The sequence below is a fragment of the Protopterus annectens genome, chromosome 6.part1 (genome assembly GCF_019279795.1).
Source record: "Protopterus annectens isolate FY-2018-M chromosome 6.part1, PAN1.0, whole genome shotgun sequence".
Taxonomy (NCBI): domain Eukaryota; kingdom Metazoa; phylum Chordata; order Ceratodontiformes; family Protopteridae; genus Protopterus; species Protopterus annectens.
The window spans coordinates 529,167,526-529,189,154 of NC_056738.1; the positions used below are offsets into that span (position 1 = coordinate 529,167,526).

Sequence of the window (21,629 nt, forward strand, 5' to 3'; positions counted from 1 at the left end):
ACACAGCAACACTTCCCCACCAACATTAACCTATATAACAGCCAGCTAATTACTGATATTACCAGACCCAGCAAAGACAACAGCTATGGAACAATCTTATCTCTGACCCTAATAAAATCACCACCGCAGGAACCCTCCAAAATAGCATCAGTGACCACTTATCTGCCTTTATCATACCCAAAACCTCAACAGGATTACACAAACATCTCTACAGGAATACTAGAGACGTATCACATTTCTCCCCACAACCCTTAACAATTCCCTACAAAGCATTAACTGGGATCCCTTAAAAATACTCCCTCTAGATGATGCAGTAGATTTTTTTAATTCCATACTCCTCAATATTTTAAATAGCCTTGCACCTCCCAGACTAAAATGTGTAAAATCCTTGCATGCCCCATGGCTCTCTAGAGGTACCAAACAGAACATGGTCACCTGGGACAAAGCCTGGAAGCTTTGGCAAAAGCACAAAAAACCCTCTGACCTCATAACCTACAGCCAACCTCACAACCAAGTAAAGTGCCAAGTCTTTAAGGATAAAAAAGAATACTACCATACTTTACAAAACTGACACAAACATAATCCAAAACACTTCTGGAGCTCAATCAACAACCTACTATACCCAGGATCAGAACCAAACCCCTGTCCAGACCCAGGAAAACACCCCAAAGAAATAGTTGCACTTTTCAACACATATTTTATTGCTGTAATAGCCAGTCTCACTACCAACTTCCCTCAAACTCAACCTAACCCACCAGACCCCCCCCACTACTAATAACCCCCTGCCCACCCACACAGCTTCTCTCTAGCACCTATTCCCACAGCCATAGTAAAGAAACTGATTGTAAAATTAAAACCATGCACTAATGCCCCCAACAACCTGCCTCCAGGATTCCTTCAAAAAGCAGCAAATATCATCGTCAGCATACTTCTCAACAGGTCCATTCAATAGTCTTATGTTCCCTCCATTTGGAAAAAAAGCATTTATCCTCCCACTCCACAAAGGTGGAAAAAAAATAGATATCTCCAACTTTCGACCCATTGCCATTCTTTCTCATATCTCAAAAATCCTCAAAATGTATTCACAGCCAATTCCTTAACTATTTATTTGACAATAACATACTGTCAACTACCCAACATGGTTTTAGAGCAGAACAAAGCACCACTACAGCTCTTATATCCTTCTGCAACTCTATCAGTTGGGCTTGTGATACCAGACAACTAGTCTCCTCCCTATTTCTTGATCTTTCCAAAGCCTTTGATACTATCTCCCACCATCATCTTCTTAGTAAACTAGCCAACACAGGTATCTCTCCCTCTTCCCTACAATGGTTTTCCAACTACTTCACAGACAGGCAACAAGCTACAAAGTGGCAAACCTCCTTATCCCCTTTCCTTAACACCACTACAGGTGTTCCACAAGGGCCCATCTTGGGGCCACTACTATTCAGCATTTTCATCAATGACTTCCACTCTATTCTCACTCAAGGGACAGTCAATCCAGTACACAGATGACTCTACTATCCTCTGCACTGCCAACTCCTCACACAAGCTTCAGAAACTTACCCAAGCAGCCCTCAGCTCCACTGAAATATGGATGGCCAATAACCATCTAGCATTGGAATCCTAAAAAAACTAAGTTAGTGTTATTCATCCCTAAGAAGGCCACCACCATAAACAAAGACACTTTCTCAATTTTCTCCCGAGGCAGCACCTCTATTGATGTTGTCTCACATACTAAACTTCTAGGTGTCACCATAGATGAACACCTAACTTTCGACATGAACATTCACATCAACATTAAAAAAGCACACCAGAAACTGGGCTTGCTATACTGACACAACTTAACTACTCCTCCAAACTAGCCCTTGCCTACTCCTTCCTGCTCCCCTCACTTCTGTATGGTGTTCCTCTCTTCACCAATATACAGGTCTGTCTTAAATCCAAACTACAGTCACGCTATAACAAAATTGCAAAGTTCGTCACCAATGGATGTCACTTATCTCACCATTGCACCTCTCTTAAACTGCTAAACTGTTAGAACTTCCTCATCATCTTGCATATATTCAATTAACTACTGCCCATAAACTAATATTCAACCCGTCCAAATGCCCTGCCCTTTCTAATCTATTTACACTATATCACCCTAATAGGCCTCTCTGCTCTGAAAATCAAATGCTCCTGCAAGTAGACAAACCCAACTTCTCTGCTGGACAAATGCGCCACTCCTTTTCCACTTCTAAACTATGGAACTCTCACCCTCACGTAGATACACTAGCATCAAATCTATCTTTAAAAAATCTTTGAAACAACATCTCTCCTCCCATTGGCAATGCTCATGTGCTAACTCCTAGCAACCTATAACCTGACTTTCTCTCCCCTCCTTCAGAACTTGATTTTGCCTATTCTGCTCCCACCTTTCCTTCCTCCATCCTTACTACCTCCTAAACCTTCACCTTTATTCCTTGATTGACAATCCACCTATGTACCCTTGTGCAAATGTATTGTCGAGTGATTTTTTACACAGCTGGATTGCCTCTCTCTGTGTGTATTAATAATTATGTTTGCACTGTCAGTAATCAGAGTTACTCTCGTGCACATAGTCTTTCTCTATTTGTCAAAACTCTTCATTTGCTCATATACTATATTTAAACTGTTATAATTGCTGTTTGTGCTTTATCAAATTGTATGCATTGTATATATCACTGTGGAGCTTTTTTCCCCGGGCCTCCACTGAAAATGGGCTCTTTTTGGCCCAGTAAACAAATGCAATACATAAATAAATAAAATAAAAACTTGTTAGAGTAAACATAAACTGGTTGAGCAGTTACTCTCATAGTGAACTAAAAATAGTGTTATTTTTAGAAGAGGAACAGTTAGCCAAACACAAGTAGTTATAAACTGAGTAACTTGTCCATGAGTTTTCATTCTGGTACAGCAGGGGCTATGCATTACACACACCAAAAATACTACAATAAACTTCATTTATCCTGTTATCTTTGTTTTTCTATTAGTTCCCATCAGTTCCTGTAAATGATCAGGCCCTCTCTTGTTGGTCTTGAGACAATCATTTCTTGATACAGAGAGCCCTACCTGCACTAGTAGAAAAGCCAACCAGAATAAGCCATTGAACAGACAGTTATGCAGGCATCTGTGCCCCCCACCTGCATCACTTTCCACATTCAGTGGAGGTGAGGAGTGCCTGCGATCTAATGGTCTGAGGGTTTGGTGTCATCCTTCCAGATCAGGGCCATATGTATTTCAGGATGGACACTAACTGTCCCAAGACAGGAGGAACTATACAGCATTTTCCCCTCCTTAATGGTTTTATTATCCTAGATACAAGCCATACAGGTGTTTTTCTGTTCACCCTAACCACACGACTGGGTGGCTGTTATACCCTCTCCCAGTGCATACATGCTCCCATCCACAGTATGTGTTGCATACTGTCTGGTTCACTCCCACCCTCCCCTGGTCAGCTCCTACTCTACATGAGCTGCTGCTCAAACTCAGGTCATCAAGCTAATAGGGGTTTATCCCTCTGTGCTGTAGAGATGGCCAGATATAGTTTGTTTTTCCACAAGTTGTCCTAGTTACATTATTTTAATTTCAGACAGGTCACCTCCAAAAATACACTGTAGAAACAGCAATACGTTACAATATGCAAATAAGAAACAGTTAATCTATTCCCACCTAGGGAGCAAAACATTCTAATGGAATCTGATGTCTCATCTTCCCGAATATATTAAGATATTATACAGTCAATCATAAATCCCTCACACACACACACACATATATATGTGTGTGTGTGTAGATATATATGTATATGTGTATGTGTGTGTGTGTGTGTGTGTGTGTGTGTGTGTGTGTGTATATATATATATATATATATATATATATATATATATATGTATATATATATATATATATTCAGACAAGTTCAGCAAAGAAAAACAAAAGGACACTCATATTTTGCAGTGCACAGATAAATCATTACTGTCTTTTCCAGCCAGTTACAGAGTCACCACAAGCATATTCACTGTCCTCTATTTAATGAAATATGCTGTCAGGAAGTAGAGTATTATGGTGCACCTGTTTTGTAGAAGAATGTTGGCCTATAAAAGTTTCTATGTCACTAGTGCAACACTTATGAAGGAAGTGGATATTTTTCCAAACAGCACATGGTGCAAATTTCTTTGTCAGTCTGAAGTACATCATTAGCTGAAGCCAACCTGACACTACCCCACCCATACCCCGGCAAATTCAACTGAAATCACTAAAGTGTCTGCAGTGAGACTTCTAAGCAGGCATTTTTTTTCTGTCAGTCCTGTACAACCTAACTGATTACCTAGGTATTGGGGGTTGTGAAGCTGGCTTCTGGGAGTCATTGTCAAGTGTCCTCAAAATGCCTGGAAAATTGGAATAATGGCTGTTAGGTTTGGCTCCTCGATTCCAGCCATTCAAGGTATGCTTTATGGATGCCTAACAGCTCTCACCTCCCATTTAAAATGTTCTTACATCAAGCAGAGCCTCATTTGTCATAACCAAGGGGAACATGCTATGTCATCTTTCTCCTTGATTTTGCAGTTGGATGACCAGTCCAGTGAGGGCTCCCATTTTCTCTTTGTAGAAGATGCCATTCCTGAGACTGAAGGTTCTGCCAGAGGAGACTCTTGGGCATGTACTCTCTGCCACATTGTCATGTGTTCTTTTGTCAATCAGCTATAATAAAAGATGACTGGGTGCAGGGAAGAAACCTGAGAAGTGGACGGTCTTGGAATTGGGGTCTGTTCCATAGGATACAACACCGGACATCCAGATGTTTTGTGTTTTTATAAAGAGAAGGAACTGTTACTTCTTTTCTAAGGATATCCGGTTTCTGTATGACAAAGAGAGAGAATGTCAACAGCAGGAGGGTGTGCCTGTTAATAAGAGGCTTTAACCTGTTCCCTGCAAATGTCTAGGAATGGATGTCCAGTTGTGGTGTAGCTTGAATTGCTAGTGAAGCCTGGTTAGGCTGAAAGACCTAGGGTCAGCCTAGGAAGTGACAAAGTTAAGTGGAAAAAGAAGAAACAGGAGACAGAGCCAGGGACAGACAAGGATGAACCTCACCAGTGCCTGCGTCTCCCATGGAACTGATGGGTTACTAAGATGTTTTGATATGTTGCTTACAGAATCTTCTGGAAGTAGCTTTACATTTCTGCATCTTCCTGTGGTGATTCACTTTATGATGTTTACCTAAACCACTGGAGGAAGGTTCTGTTACTGGGGAAGTAGGATATGCCCTTGGTGAAGGAAAGAAAGTTTATGCCCCTAGAAGCCTCTGAGATTTCTGACTCTGTGGAGCAAAGTTTTCTTATTAGAGGAAAATGCACAGTATTCACAAGATAAAACCTGATAACTCTCATATATAAGCAAAGAAAGACACTGAAGAGGTAAACCCTTTGAGGGTATAACTTCTGAAGAAGAATAGTCAGAGGCCCGATAACTGTCATCTGTATACATCTCGTGTAAAAGTTGCTTTGCGGTTGTGCTTAACTAAAGAGCAGTAGTCCCTGGACAGTGTCTGTTGCACACAACGTCTTATTGCATGTAAATGAGAATAGTGGTTGTCAGTCAGTACTTGAAAAGATCTAGTGTGTGACCAGTCAAGTGTCACTGGGCTTAGACATAAAAACAGATCTGTTAATAAACTGATAAGATGATTTATTGATCCAAAAGCCTTTACTAGGTTCACTAATGCCGCCCTTGTCAGTCTGTAATGATCTACTTTTCTGAAGATGATACTGTTCAATGACAGCAGAGCTGTAGTAGTACTATGGCCTATACCAAATCAGAAGATGGTATTGTCCAATGACAGCAGAGCTGTAGTAGTACTATGGTCCATACTAAGTCTGAAGATGGTACTGTTCAATGACAGCAGAGCTGTAGTAGTACTACGGCCTATACCAAGTCAGAAGATAGCACTGTTCAATGACAGTAGAGCTGTAGCAGTACTATGGCCTATACGAAGTCTGAAGATGGTACTGTTCAAGGACAGCAGAGCTGTAGCAGTACTATGGCCTATACCAAGTCTGAAGATGGTAGTGTTCACTGACAACAGTGCTGTAGTAGTACTATGGCCCATACTGAGTCTGAAGATGGTATTGTTCAATGACAGCAGAGCTGTAGCAGTACTATGGCCTATACGAAGTCTGAAGATGGTACTGTTCAAGGACAGCAGAGCTGTAGCAGTACTATGGCCTATACACCAAGTCTGAAGATGGTACCATGGCCTATACTGATTCTGAAGATGGTACTGTTCACTGAGAGCAGAGCTGTAGTAGTACCATGGCCTATACTGAGTCTGAAGATGGTGCTGTTCAGTGACAGCAGAGCTGTAGTAGTACTATGGCCCATATTGAGTCTGAAGATGGTACTGTTCAATGACAGCAGAGCTGTAGTAGTACTATGGCCCATATTGAGTCTGAAGATGGTACTGTTCAATGACAGCAGAGCTGTAGTAGTACCATGACCCATACTGAGTCTGAAGATGGTGCTGTTCTATGACAGCAGAGCTGTAGTAGTACCATGGCCCATACTGAGTCTGAAGATGGTGCTGATCAATGACAGCAGAGCTGTAGTAGTACCATGGCCCATACTGAGTCTGAAGATGGTACTGCTCAATGACAGCAGAGCTGTAGTAGTACCATGGCCCATACTGAGTCTGAAGATGGTGCTGTTCAATAACAGCAGAGCTGTAGTACCATGGCCCATACTGAGTCTGAAGATGGTGCTGTTCAATGACAGCAGAACTGTAGTAGTACCATGGCCCATACTGAGTCTGAAGATGGTGCTGTTCAATGACAGCAGAACTGTAGTAGTACTATGGCTTATCCTATGTTCATGCTGATGCTTACTGAGCAAAGCTATAGGTTAAGTATATATCTTTCAGGTACTGTGGTAAAACTATCACAGGTTTTTCAAAATTTGGGGCATGATCCTTCAGATCCAGTATTCCATAGTTTGGAATATTCCTTAGCCATTTATTTACCTTTAGGATTGGGACCATGCTAAACTAAAAATCAGCAATAAAGCCAAATGTGCATTTAGCTGCTTTAACTACAGTTTGTTGAGGACTGATTTGATAAGCTCAGTACTGAGGTAAAAAATACACATCAATTGCTTCCGTATAATTTGTGTATACTCCATTAATGCTTGTAGGAAGCTTTGGGAATGCTCCACACCCCTTTCATTCACATTAATCTCCTTTAAAACTCGCTGTGCTTCCAAGAAAGTAAGTTTGTCTTTGTTTCAGAAACCTTGCCTTGATGTTGTGTATAATACTTTTCCAATAGTTTCCAATAGCTGCTCTGCATTCACCCAAGGTATATTTTAACTTATCTGTCAACCATAAGGCTTTTTCCCATTTTGTGGGGAAATACTGGTAAGCCCTGCATATGGACTACTAAGATTTAAAAAACACAGGGTTTTAATGGAATTTAATATTTTAGACTGGGGCACTCATTCCTCAAAACTTGTATTTCTTACATTTGCTACTTATAATGCTGTTAATTTGCTTTACTGAGTGTTTTGTACTTAGAATACTTTATATTTTTTTCTCTCTCTGTCTGTATCTATCTATCTATCTATATATATATATATATATAACATCCATTCCCATTTTGCAGTTTTGTACATGGGGTTGGGATGTCACATCAACAGTGCCCATCTACTAGTGCCAATGTTCACACCTAAAAGAGAGAGAAATGCACAAGAAAATTATAATGAATTTGCAGTAATGGCTGGGAGTTGACCTTAAAAGCTATCACTATGATTACCAGATTTCATCTCTTGAAAATGGAATTTATTTTTTTTTTAATAATGGCCTCTAGTTATTTTTAAAATACATACCATGAGCAGATGTGTGTCTGGTGAGGGCAGCAACTGTAATGGGCTGAGCAAAAATCTTCAGGCCACAATACCTTTAATTGCCAGTATTATGTATGTGGATCATTTCATAAAAGTTGTAATAAATATTTCTTACTGACACAGTAACACTGAAAGCCAGTTCTGGTAAATGTAGAAAACCAGTAAAACAAACTTTCACAATTTCTAGAAACATGCTTAATACTGCAATTGTGATTAGTTAAAGCAGCCTCTTACTACTAATGTTTAAATGCCACTGTGTGCTGTGTTAATCAATGTTCTTTAAATGAAAGAAAGAGTTTTAGCACTGCAAACACTGTTGCTGTGCTTGTAAAAGTCCTGAAAAATTCCCAGAACATCAGTGTATATTCACAAAGCATGGATTTCCACAGGTACAATATTTTTAATTAAATCCAGAGTTTGATCTTTAGGGAATAGATTCTCAGAAATGAGTTTGTTAATTTTATTTTTTTACCCTTTTGTGACCATGTTTGTCCCACTAGGCCAATGGCTTTTTTTTAGGGAGACCCGACCAGAGATGGTAGTTATGCTGTCTAGGAGAAACTTAGCCAGGGCACAGAGGAACTTGCCCTACTCTTTTTGATAAGGGCCATGAGCTGTTTTACATCACCCAGAGCTACCACCCACTCAGGCACATGGGGCTATGGTGTATCGTCTCATCAGAAGGACCGAACTAATCATGCATGCATGGTCACAGCATTTGAAACTGTTTAACATTATTCCAGTGCATTAAATAGCAAGAGAAAAAAACTATTTCATGTACTCAACAGTGGTGGTCCAATCTGCAGAAATTCTAATAATCAGATGCTTCTGAAGTCCAGATAACAAGAAAATGTTTAGCGATAACAATGTTCGACTTGATTTTTGAAAAACTTTAATTATAAAGCAAGTTCGACTTAATAAATCATATGGCCCTGCAGGCCTAATATAATTTACCTTGCTACATTTGTGTATTAATAAACGCTGGGTTTCAGAGAGCTTCTCACCACTAGAGCTAATTAGCTAATATGAGTTAGTCAGAGTTATGACAAGAATTTCCGATTCAGCAACAAGGTAAAGCTTTACCGAAGAATGTCTCGTTAGCAGCTAATTACAGTGACTCCGAATCAAATATTGTATTATTGAGGCCTGGCCATAAGAGGGGTCCACCTACCAGCCTGTAGATTGTGGTAGCATAGTCACCTCTTAATGTATGTGTGCACATGCATGCACACACACTCACACACCTGTATGCAGCCACAAACAAGCCCTTGCAAACTTGCTTGCACACCCATATGCATGCTCCACCACACATCCAGAGATGGCTTCCCCACACTAACCCACATGCACAAATGTGAACATCCATGTAGCTACATTAATGCTCATACAGACAACCACATATGTCCACACACATACATACATACTCTCTCACACACACCCATGGTTTCTGTTACACAACTGTAGACTCAGTATGAGCCATGACTAATTGCATAGAGGTAAATGAGTGAATACCTTCTTTTTGACTTGGATCAGTTTCTCCTGTGTATGAAAAGAAACAATCTTCTATTAGCATTATTTCCAATGACAGCACATGGCAAATTTGCATTAAAAAATCTCATAGACTGATGCATTTGTACAAGGCTTCAGCAGCGAGATCTCTCTTTGAACCACAGCCACTTCCAGGTAAAACTTTAGTGGGAGTGCAGTCTGAATCACTCACATTTACCACAACATGGAAACCTTTGGAATTAAGGATTGTGTGTCATAAGCATTTATGAATCCCAGGGAAGGTATTTTAAACAAGACTATCTGCTATGACAGGTTGTCCACTCCACATGAAGAGCTTCTAGTTTGTGGGTTAAAATTTTTAAACTGCTGTCTGGTAAAATTAAAATTATTATGTTGCTTATCTGTTTGACTGCACTATTCATTAAAGTATATCAGCTTTTGTCTGGAGCTGAAAATATCTTCTATAAGCTGTTAAACAGCTAAAAGAACAACATATATTAAAAGTTGGTATACTTGATATTTTGTTCATTAAAATTTTAACCTTCACACTTAGCCAGTTACAGAAGCTCCAGAGAGGTGAAACCTTATGGTCACATTTTTTCTAATTCAAATTTTACATTAAGAAATATTATTGTTCTGGCAGTTGGCACACAGGTTAAGGTTAAAAGCTTTAATTCCTGTGGTTCCAGGTTTGATTCGACCAGCCTTCATTTGCTTACTGTGTGACCTTGAACAAGTCATATAAGCAGACATTGCTCCTGAGGTGGATTGTGTGACCAGTGGGCCCACCTGGTTAACTATTATTATTATTATTATTATTATTATTATTATTATTATTATTAATAATTAAAAAAAAGTAAATGTAAATAGAGACAGTGACTCAGCTGCCACTTCACTTAGGTCTCTGGACTGTTTTCCCTCTATAGTACCCAATACTCATTGCTTTGGCTCAAACTCGATTCTTAGAAAGCAGTAACTTTGTGCAAAACCAGTTTTTGAAGAGCATTATTAATTGCTGGATTGTGTTTTCTAGAAACATCTGCCAAGGAAGGCTTGCTGCTGTGGTGTCAGAGGAAGACTGCACCATACCGAAATGTTAACGTACAAAACTTCCACATAAGGTAAGAAAAGGGAAGATGTGAGTCAGAGAAAGATGCTGATGCATATGCAGTCAATAATATAAAGAATGTTCCATCTGAAAATGTATATCACACTGTGGGATATATTTACTACACCATCCCCTGTCTTAGTAAAATAATCAATTGTTGCACCTACTTTATTATGTTTGCCTGACTGGACACACTGCTGCCAGTACCGGAGAGCTGCCTGCCCCACCAGTGTCCCAGATTTGAATAGCAGTTTGAATCAGAGGCCTTTGTTGCAAGATCAGATGATTTGGGGAGCTGAAGGCCTTCTATCACTTCCTATTCTGTGTAAAGGAGGAGGAGGGCATATGGTGCTTTAGGAAATGCTGGTAGGAAGACAGGCTTTCTTTCTTGGAAGTAAGAATATGGCCAATCTAAAATGTAAGGAGGCCAGCATGGATTAGTCATGCATACTTCACACACCCAACAACACTACACTTCAATACTCTAAGGGTTTGAGGGCAGACGGGTACATATTTAGTTAAACAAATGCTGGTACATGTTATGTGACAAACTAGTGATTACATTGATATTCCTGCCTCCCCCCAACTGGAAGCTGTAAATAACAAATGGGTAGCAGCTGGCTCAAAGCTGCGTAGAGGTCTGTAGACCCAGAGTAGAATAAGTAATTATGCATAAGTACACACAAATGTACACATGTATATGTGTTATATACATATACACACGTACACACTGTATACATTCTGGAGGAAGGGCAGGAGAAGAGATGTCCAGTTTTATGCTTTTGAATTACATGGTTTGTAGAAAGCATTAACGTCTTTAGTATGAGCTAACTCTCATTGTGTTACATTGCCTCACGAATCCTTATTACAGTATATGAGCCTTTCATATATTGAATGTGGAAACCATGCTTTGTAAGTGTATGTTTGTTAATGACCTGACCAGACCTTTGGCATTAAATGTTTAGCTTGCTATGGCTTAAGTTTAGCATTAGGACTCATTTTTTGCTTTCTCTCTTTCTCTTTCTCTCTCTGTCTTCTAATCCTGTATATGCATTATTAGCTGGAAAGATGGGCTTGCATTGTGTGCCCTCATCCACAGACACAGACCTGATCTCATTGACTACTCCAAACTCCGAAAGGTTTTCAGTCTTTTCATCTTAAGCTTTCTGCATGTCTACCTGCATGATTGCATGACTGTTCTTTTAGAAGCATCAAGAGAATTTTCTTAACATGTTACACCATGTGTCAGCAGCCTTGTCAGAGTCTTTTTTGCCTAAACATATGCAAATTAGATGTTAAAAACAATAAAGCAACAAATGATAAGTACGGACTGCATATAACACTAAAATTATTTAATCCCATGTTCATTCAAATCAGGAGAGAGTCTGAGAAAAAAGTTTTTTGAACCTGTCAATGTAGCCAGCAGTAAAACCTGGCTGAAGCTAACAAAGTAATGAATTCCATAGTAGCAGAGCCTAATGAGCAGATGAGTGAACAGCAGGTATATCAAGACAGACAAGCAGTTGTTAGACCGAGGACCGACCACTTCAGAATGTCAGTTGCTACTTTCCTTAATTTTGACACTGTCCTTCTCACCACAGTCCTTGGGATCAGCAGCACTCCCCCTTTGAGTGGAGTGCAGGACATGCCTTATATGAGATGAACATCTCCTTTAGTTAAGTCAGACTCGTGCCATGTAGGGTTAATAGGTTAAAATTAAAATCCTGTACTTGTCTTAAGGAGACCAGAAACCAATATGCACTCTGCAACACTGGAACAATGTGATCTTAATTGGAAAATCCAGTCAGTATTGTAGATGTGGTGTTGCAAAAGCTTGAATCACCTGACATCAGAACATAGAACAGAAGATATAGTGCATTTTAATAGTCCAAGTGGATGGGGATTAATGTATCAACCATGGAAGGGGAATCCTCTAGTGCTAAATGTGCTTTACTGAGGTGACATTCCTCAGATGGAAAGATGTTTTAAGAGGTAGGAGACAGCTTTAGCAGTTTAATGTTAAATTAATTTCAGGACCAGTTTGTGGCACTAACATTAGCTGAAATATGTTTAAAAAGTGAACCTTGGCTTGGGTGTATTGTATCAGCACAGTGGGGTCAGAACTAGACCCAGGAAGGTAAAAGCTGCTTTCAGTGTTTCTATTTGGTCTGCTATGACACACATTGGAATGAAGCTTTAACTATATCCCAGTATACACAGGTCTGGGTGCCAAGCCTAAGTATTGGAATTACTAGTCAGGAGGGGATGACAGTATGTAGACAGTATCAGCTTGCCCATCCTGAGGGAGGAAATGGTGAAATTTGATTGCCTGAACGTTACCTGTTAGAGAGACAAGTGGAACAAAGATTCTTGTTCCAGCATTGTGTTGGTTCATGGTGTGAAGAAAACTGTGCACACTCTGACTTGGGGATGCATGAAGTTAATAGTGGCTGCTCATATCAGCCCTTGCAATGTAGATTTTTAGTATGTCTGCAGGCTTCTAGAGGGAGATGGGAAGCTATATCCAAGGCTTTCTCAGTAATATGGCAGTGCAGCTTTTTTACGTCTCTCAGTGGCTGGTCTATATTTGTATTTCTACCTTTCAGCCAAGATTGGTCTCCATCAGGGGAAGGTGTGGCTTTAGGCTGGGGTGGGAACAAACCAACTGTATGGGCCAGGAAGTGAAGACAGTACCTGGTAGCAAGCTGATCAGAGTACTGCCAGAAAGAGGAGGATTGATGAAAGCTAAGTGTCAGGGATGGATAAAAATGGTAAACCTTCCTTCTTGATGATCCAGATGATTGGATTGGAAATGTCTTCTGTGGGCAATTTGACAACATTTTTCTGCCCCTATGCCTTCCCCACCAGTTTGCTGATCATTGCACTAATTATTTGTTCCCTTTACGGGTGAATGCAAAAAATGCATAGGTTAGGAATATTTCTCCTCCACAGTATTCCCATTTTTATACTTGCTCTACTAACAGTTTAATTTTGTTAATATATTGCTAGGAATGAAATAATGTATACTAGTTCCATGTGATGTGCATACATGCACATGTGCACAGACATAGACACACACACATAGACACACACACATAGACACACACACATAGACACACACACACACACACTACAGTTGAATTTAAGACTGTTATACATTTATTTCTTACTTCTTTCAGGGTTGAATAATGTGCATTTTTGTTATACAAATTGTTCTGAAATGTTAATTTTTAAAGGGGTATTTTTTATGATGATGATGATATATGTTGGGGCTGATTCATTTATTACTTAATGGAAAAAGGATTTGGTATTTCCTCTGATCACCTATATCACAGGAACTGTTGCTAGAAATAAAATAAAAAGCACAGATATAATTTAAAACATAAAAACAGTCTGTGCAGTCTTTGTTAGGGAGAGCCATGAAGTATACTTTTCCTAATGTTGATAGAACTCTCCTGCATAGAGTGGAACAACTGTATAATAAAATAGCTAAATCTGCAGCAAATCTTCAAAATAAAACACATCATTATGCACAATGACTTGTAATGGCTACAGTTTCAACACCCCTTGATCCCAACTAAGTACAGATTTCACATAAGCCAAATATATTTCTATTAATTGTAAATCCTATTCAAAAATATAAGCTTTTTGATAGCTTAGATTCAAACATCAGTTATTTACTGTCAAATCTTATAATTACTATGGAGATTTCCTTTATTTAGTATACTTAGCAAAACTGTGGAACTCCCTACCTCCAGATAACAGGTCAGAACAAAACAGTAAAACATTTATAATACAGAAGATTATGATCTGGTCACCGATCATAACCTGTTTAGTATGTGTTCTCGATATGGATTAGAGGTGAATCTTGGCATCCATGTCAAAAACACATGGTTTATGATCAGTGATCTGATCATAACTCTTTGTAGTTCATAGAGCTTTATCTGCTTCATGTACTCTTAGAAGAAAAAAAGTTAAATTACTGAGGATTGAAGTCACTAAATAATGACATTCATTTCAGTTTCAGACTTCATATCCTTCAGAAAATGCAGGTAAACACACACCCGGTTATTCTAGATACTTTATAAGTTTATGAAAGTATGAAAGGAAGTGACACTTTATATGTATATATAGGTTTACTATCAAAATGCTGAAACTTGAAATAGTATCTTATAAAATTACTGAAATGTTTATCTGACTTTGATAATACAGAATTACCAAAAATGTCAGAAATGTTAACCATGATAATCGGCATTCAAACACCAGAAGTTCCAATGTTGAAAGTCCGTGTTACTGTTAATGTTTTTGCAGGGGGATAAGCCCCCCCTGGACACCCCCATACCCCTGGCATATTATAAATACCAACTCCGAGATCGTACTACAGTAAGGAAAAGGGAAAATTTCCTGATCCGCACTGTACCGCAATCTCATTTCTAAACTTTGACTTCATATTAGCAACTGTGTTCTTTCACTAATATGAATTCATATATTTTCAGTTCAACATTACAGGCATTGGTAGAGCACACATTCGACCCACCAGTATTCATCAAACTGTTTTCACATTTTGATAATAAACATATAGAGAGAGATATATATACATACACTATATATATATATATATATATATATATATATGAGAGATACATACACTATATATATATATATATATATATATATATATATATATATATATATATATATATATATTGTGTATGTATCTCTCTCTCTCTCTCTCTCTATATATATATATATATATATATATTTATTTATTTATATAGGTTCATAGGTAGGTACTAGGCTATTGGCCCTAGGGCCTATATAAGCCTAGCCAAAAAATGTACCCTGGCTTTCGCCACCCAAGAAAATGATTTTCCTGTGCCCCTGTCGAGCAGAGTCACAGAAGTGATCCCTGGGGTAAATATCCCATTTCCCATCCAATCATCAAGATTTTTCTTGGAGTGCTAATGAGGAGCTCTGTTTGACATAGATAGGTAGCCTGTTCCAGAGTATGGGAAGTCTCTGGGACAGGAATCTATCCCTCCAGCATGCTCTGTTTATTGTGGTGACAAGGTTTAGGTCCCTATAGCGTGTAGCTCAGAGGGATTGGGATTTCTTTAAGTGGAGAATGTCCAACAGCTCTGGATTTGACATAGCTTTGTATGTTAGGCAGAGTTCGCCCCTGAGTAGGCGATATGCAATGGAGTAAAGCTGTAGTTTTTTGAGACTGTCTGCGTAGGGCATCTGTTTGAGGCCAGTAATCCTCTTTGTGAGGTATTTCTGTGGTCTTTCCAGTTGTTGTAGATGTCTTGTGAGGTACATACCAAAAGGGGCGTTGTACTCTATAATGGGTTTAAATGACTGATGAGTAGAGTGGAACAATGACCTCTTTTTTTCTGGATGAGAATCCTTTTGTGATGAGATGAGCCACGTAGAAGGATTTCCTGACCACTGTGGCGATGTGATTATCAAAGGAGAGACTACTGTCCACCTGTGTCCCAAGGTCTCTTATCAAATTTTTGGCATTAAGTAGAATACCAACTATGTGGTAGTTCATGGGTACAGAGTTTTTACCAAAGGGGATGACAATACACTTTTTGGCATTCACCTTCAGGCCATGGCTTTGACACCAGGTATCTGTCTCAGTGAGGCCCTTTTGTAGTTTGTCCACATCGTTAGGAGTTTCGATTATGGCTCCTAGTTTGCAGACATCTGCAAACTTTGTTAGCCAAAGACCTTCTGTGTTGGCCTGCAGTTCAGAGAAGTAGATACCAAACAGGGGAGGGCCCAGGACAACCCTGTGGTACTCCACTTGTCACTGGTCTGAAGTCTGATTTGGAATCCGCTACTTTCACAGTGTGGGTTCTGTCCATGAGCCAGTTGGCAACCCATCTTGTGACATAGGGATTTATACCTAGTTTATTGAGCTTATCTATAATTCCAGAGTAGGGGACGGTGTCGAAAGCCTTGGCGAGATCTAGATAAGCTGCGTGAACCATTTTACCTTCATCTGTGGCTTTGGTGACTGCTTCAAAGAAGTCAATCAGGTTTAGGAGACATGATCTGCCTTTTACAAATCCAAACTGGGTAGGGTCCAGAGTTTGGAGATTACCACCAATGTCTTTGTTTATGAGTTCCATGATGATACGTTCCATGGCCTTGCAGACCAGGCTCGTCAGGCTAATGGGGCGGTAATTCCCGGGGTCCGTTGTGGCTCCCCCTTTGTGGAGTGGGATAACCATCGCAGTGCGCCATTCACTGGGTACAAAGCCATGTTCATGTAGAATGCAGCCTGGGATATTGTCAGGTCCCATGGATGCTGTGTTCTTGGCTTTGGAGAGTGTGTTTTTTACCTGGGCAGCCGTGATTATAGGAACTTTGCATTCTTCCGGTATAGAGATGGGCCCTCTAGGGAGTGAGAGGGGGGTAAAGTTAGCACTGAAACTATCTGCTAGGATGTTGGCAATATCAGTTGGTTCTGTATATTTAGTGCCATTGTGCTGTAACTCAGAGCAGATCTGAGTGTTCCCATTGAGATTCTTGGCGTAGCTATAGAATGCTTTGTGGTTGTCTTTAGAGTCAGTGGCAATTTTGTTTTCGTAACTAGCTTTGGAGGATTTTATGAGGGATCTCAGCTTCTTACTGAGGTTGATCAGGGAGTTCCTCCAGTCATGGGATTTTACTCTTTTTTGCAACAGTTTCTTTCTTCAGTTGTAGAGTTTGTTTATGGCAGAGGACCACCAGATTGGCTTCCTTTTTTTGGAAGATAACATCTTGGTTCTGTTAGGGATAGCATAATCCATGCACTTGTGTAAGTGCTTATAAAGTGCATTTGTGTAGGATTTAGCAGTCATACCTCTATTGTCCGCCTGCATGGGTGTCATGAAGTTTGCCACTTCTGTCTTAAGAAGTGTGAAGTTGGCTTTGGAGAAGTTTTTTACGATGGTTTCCCTAATTGGGGGTGGAATGTGGATGTCTAGGCTGATTAGCTTGTGGTCGGATCTGACCAAGGAGGAATTGACCTCTGGTGTGGAACACCGGTTTCCCATGTTGGTAATGACCAGGTCTAGGATATTGCTGCCCCTGGTGGGGGTGTGAATAAGTTGATCCAAGGCGTTGGAATTTATGAATTCTAGAAAACGTTTAGCAAAAGAGTTGGTACATGAGTAGTTTTCCCAGGTAATGGTGGGGTAGTTGAAATTGCCCATTATTAGGGTGTTGGGTTGTACCCTAATACTTTCCAGTGTATCAAGAAATGAGGAGTGGGAATCCTGGGGCATGGTGGGGGGTCTGTAGCAAGCTACAATTTGGATTGCGGTCTTGCCCAGAGTTAGTTGCACTTGGATAATCTCAGATGCATTATGCTGTGCAACTAGCCTGGAGGTGTGGATATCCTTAATGAATATGGACACAACTCCACATTTAGTGCTTCGTTCTGGGTTAGGTGGCCGAAAGGTATGTTATAAATTGTAGCCTGGTAATGCAGGGTCTGGAGCTTTGAACCAGGTCTCTGTCACTTCACAGATGTCAATGTGAACTCCATTTTAAGGAGTGCCTCGAGTGAGTGCATTTTGACGTTTAGACTTCTAGCATTGAGTAGCATTACCCTCAGATTTTGCTTGCTTGAACCTGTTACAATGGTGAATTTGTCAGCTGAACCTTGTCTAAAAAAGGCACTATAGGGGTGGCAAGAGCCTTAGCCAGTATCCGGAATCCTAAGGGCAACAGGTGCAGGCCATCTCTGGCAAATCATCGTGGTCTGTCGATCATGTCGTCCCAGGCAGACAAATACTGGATCCCCTTAGAATGACACCAGAAGCTTAGCCAGTTGTTGAAGTCAATCATTTTGTCCTTGTACTGTGGTATCATTCTGGGTGGCAGGATGCTACTCAGGGTTAGGGTCATACCTGCCTGGGATACAAGATCGGAGAGCTCCTCCATGTCTCTTTTCATGTAGTCCAGGGAAGTACGTCTCAGGTCATTCACACCAACATGGACAATGACAGTGTCATATTTGTACTTATTGTGGAGTGACCTGAGTGCATGCGTTATGTGGCGGATCCTGGCACCTGACAGGCAGCTGACAGTAACTTTCTCCTTGTTTAGTCTAGTGAGTGGAACATCAGTGTGCCTGACTATAGAGTCACCTATGACTAGAGTGTTGGGTACATTGTTATGCCTTATGGGCTGTGGTTGAGTAGCACACTGAGTTTGTGGGCTATGTGTCATTTGGGTTGTGTTGGGGGGTGGAGTTTGCTTGCGTTTATGCTTTGGATGTCCCTGATGCTTGGGCAGGTTTTTATTGAGAGCCTCCACGAATGTAGGTGTGTGTTTTGTGTTTTCTATGTGCGTGTTTTGGTGGTGTAGGTTTTGAGGGACTATGTAATGAGTGTGGTGTGGTGCAAGTGTTTACCTTCTCCTCTTGACTGTCTAGTCCAGTCTTGGGTGAAGAGAGCTTTGCTTCCAGTTTGGCTATATAAGTGCATCTCTCACAGATTGTAGTGTTGGGTGGTAGGAGGAGAGGGTTGTCTGTGTACATAAGGCAATTGCTGCATTGTCCAAAGATGCCCAGATTCATTAGGTAGACAGGAGAAATCACTGGGAGCTGACCCTTAGACATGCCTGGATAGGTGCTTATTTATTAAGTACTAAATATTGCTTTCCTCTAGACAAGTGAGGAAAGTTGAGTGCTGTAGTAATTTGCAGCTTATGTAGTGCTTACAATGAGTTCTGAACAAGTGCTGAGCTCAAAGAAACAGATTTGAGTGCTGAAACTAGAAAACTGGCTAGTTATAAGAAACAAAACTAAGCTAGAAGGCTTCCCTCCAACACAAAAGGATTTGGGGGCTCAGAAGCCTATAAACAGTCTAGACCACTTAACAGGAAAGGCAGGAAACAAGCTAAAAAATTTTTTTTTGTTCTCTTTCCCAGATGCTCTCTTTGAACACAGTAGGACATGCGAGCAGACACACACACACACACACACACACTGTGTGGGTGTGTATATGACAACAGGCAGAAACAAGTCTGTTTTTCATTCTGCCACTGTCATTTGCTGGTCAGAACTGGCAGATTTGACTGTCTAGTGTAAGAACCAGCCTTAACAAGTTAAGCAGGGGGGTGCTCAACAAGTCGGGTTTCACTCTAAAGTAGCGCTTAACTGATTTGTGTTTTTCTGAATATCGGTGCATAATCTTCCGCTCCATTTACTACAAAATTATTTAAACCATACCTATACATATGGAAAGCACTAATGTAGAATAGTGCTTAAAAACTGAATCTTCTCTGCAAATGAATTTGACAAATGCCATATTAAAATAACTAATTTCTTAAACTTTCATCATTTTTTTCCTTCTTCCCTCATCTTTTTAAGTAATAATTCTTCTTCCTAAACACTATTATGTCACTTTTGTCATATATTTTAAATCTGCCGTCTATTAAAAATATTAGAAACAATGTATCTATTTTCTTGTAAATAAGAATATATTTGGATGTTACACAAAGTTCATGCCTACGCTGAACAAAATTTCATTGGCATGTATTTTGTACATTGTGTGTTATTATGTTTTCATTAATGTCTTAAAGAAACTTTCATTGTAATCCACTTTATGCAATCTTTGCACAATGGTCATTGCACAATGGAGAATTTCTCTGTGGGGGTTCACTGTGAAGTTGCTGTTCTAGCCCAGCTGGACTATCAGAGTTAACAAATGTAAATAATAAAATCACACATTGGGTGTTGTATTCAACATATATAGGTATGTATATACACAATATCATACATAAAATGCCATGCATATCTAACTACAGGGGTACCACAATTGCACATATTACTGTATTGCAGAACAGCCATCTACCAGCACTGAAATTATTAAACTGGGAATGGAAACTTGTGAAAGATTTTATAACCAATGATTATACTATATTTTACCTACCTGCCTAGTATTTTTCCAGTGTGACTTTTGTCCCCATGCCTGCCAACTATCAAGCCCCCCCTCCCCCCGTCAGACAGTACTCATTCTTTTGTCTGCATTGGAGATTCTACCCTGAACTGAGGTGATTTCTATCCAGGGGGGAGTGCTATCATTTGAGCAGCTATGATGGTGCTTTTTGCTCTCAAAAGCATCTTATCAGCGATTGGATTTGGATAGTCTATCAAAACCCTATGGGTGGGGACAAATGAATGTCATCACCAAGGTGGCCTACAATGTCCTCCCCTTCCACATGCCACTCAAAGGCTACCATTCATCAGTAGCTTGTTGAATGTAAAGGCCACCCCAGACCATCCCTCTGACTTATCACCCCTTCCCCCTAAATGGGTCCACTCCCTCTCTCTACCAGTGCCATCAAGCACCCAAGTCAGGAGCCAAACATGGGTTCTTGGGCTGCACTCAGGGCTTTGTCCCTCTACTCCATCAGCACTGACAGACCTGCCTGGTACATCACATGATTATGGCTTGGATTACTGAACACATATGTCAACATCTATTTTTTTTTTTTTGTCTTAATTCTGCTAGGTCAACTTGGATAATCTTTTGGCTTTCATAATTTGGTGTGCATGGATGTTTAACCTGAATTTTAACTAGACAGCCACTGCTGCTGCTGTCAGGCTTCTGGTTTATTGTATGTATACCGCCAGGCTCCTGGCTTATTGTAAGTATACCACCAGGCTCCTGGCTTATTGTAAGTATACCGCCAGGCTCCTGGTTTAATATAAGTATACTAGTGTGATATGCAGTGGAATAAAAACAAACCATTTTGTCTGATCTTCTCAGAGCATGACTGCTGCATTATAAAATAATGTTTTTCTAACTATGATTAGAGGTTTCCAAAGTGTGAATACATGAAAACATTCCCATTATAATAGACTTTGTTTTAAGTTTACATTTTTTTCTGCCTTCCCATACATAGGATGACCCTATTGGTAACCTGAACACTGCATTTGAAGTGGCTGAGAAGTATCTGGATATACCCAAAATGTTAGATGCTGAAGGTGAGATGGGAATCTTTCAAAGTTCTTGTATTGGCATTTATCTACTCACAAAAAAATTTATTTAATCAGTCATAATTCATTACTAGCTTTCTTCTGTAGCCAAACTAATTCAGT

The 21,629-nt window shown here is 40.0% G+C and overlaps 1 protein-coding gene across 1 annotated transcript in view; it reads left to right on the forward strand.

Annotated features, from left to right (window-relative positions):
* The window catches only part of ACTN3 (actinin alpha 3), a 220,439-nt gene that overhangs the window by 116,235 nt on the left and 82,575 nt on the right, over window positions 1-21,629 (forward strand). Inside the window, exons 5-7 of the mRNA XM_044075993.1 lie at window positions 10,451-10,538; window positions 11,586-11,664; window positions 21,434-21,515. Of these exons, the coding sequence (XP_043931928.1) occupies window positions 10,451-10,538; window positions 11,586-11,664; window positions 21,434-21,515 (249 nt within the window). The remainder of the gene's footprint in view (window positions 1-10,450; window positions 10,539-11,585; window positions 11,665-21,433; window positions 21,516-21,629) is intronic.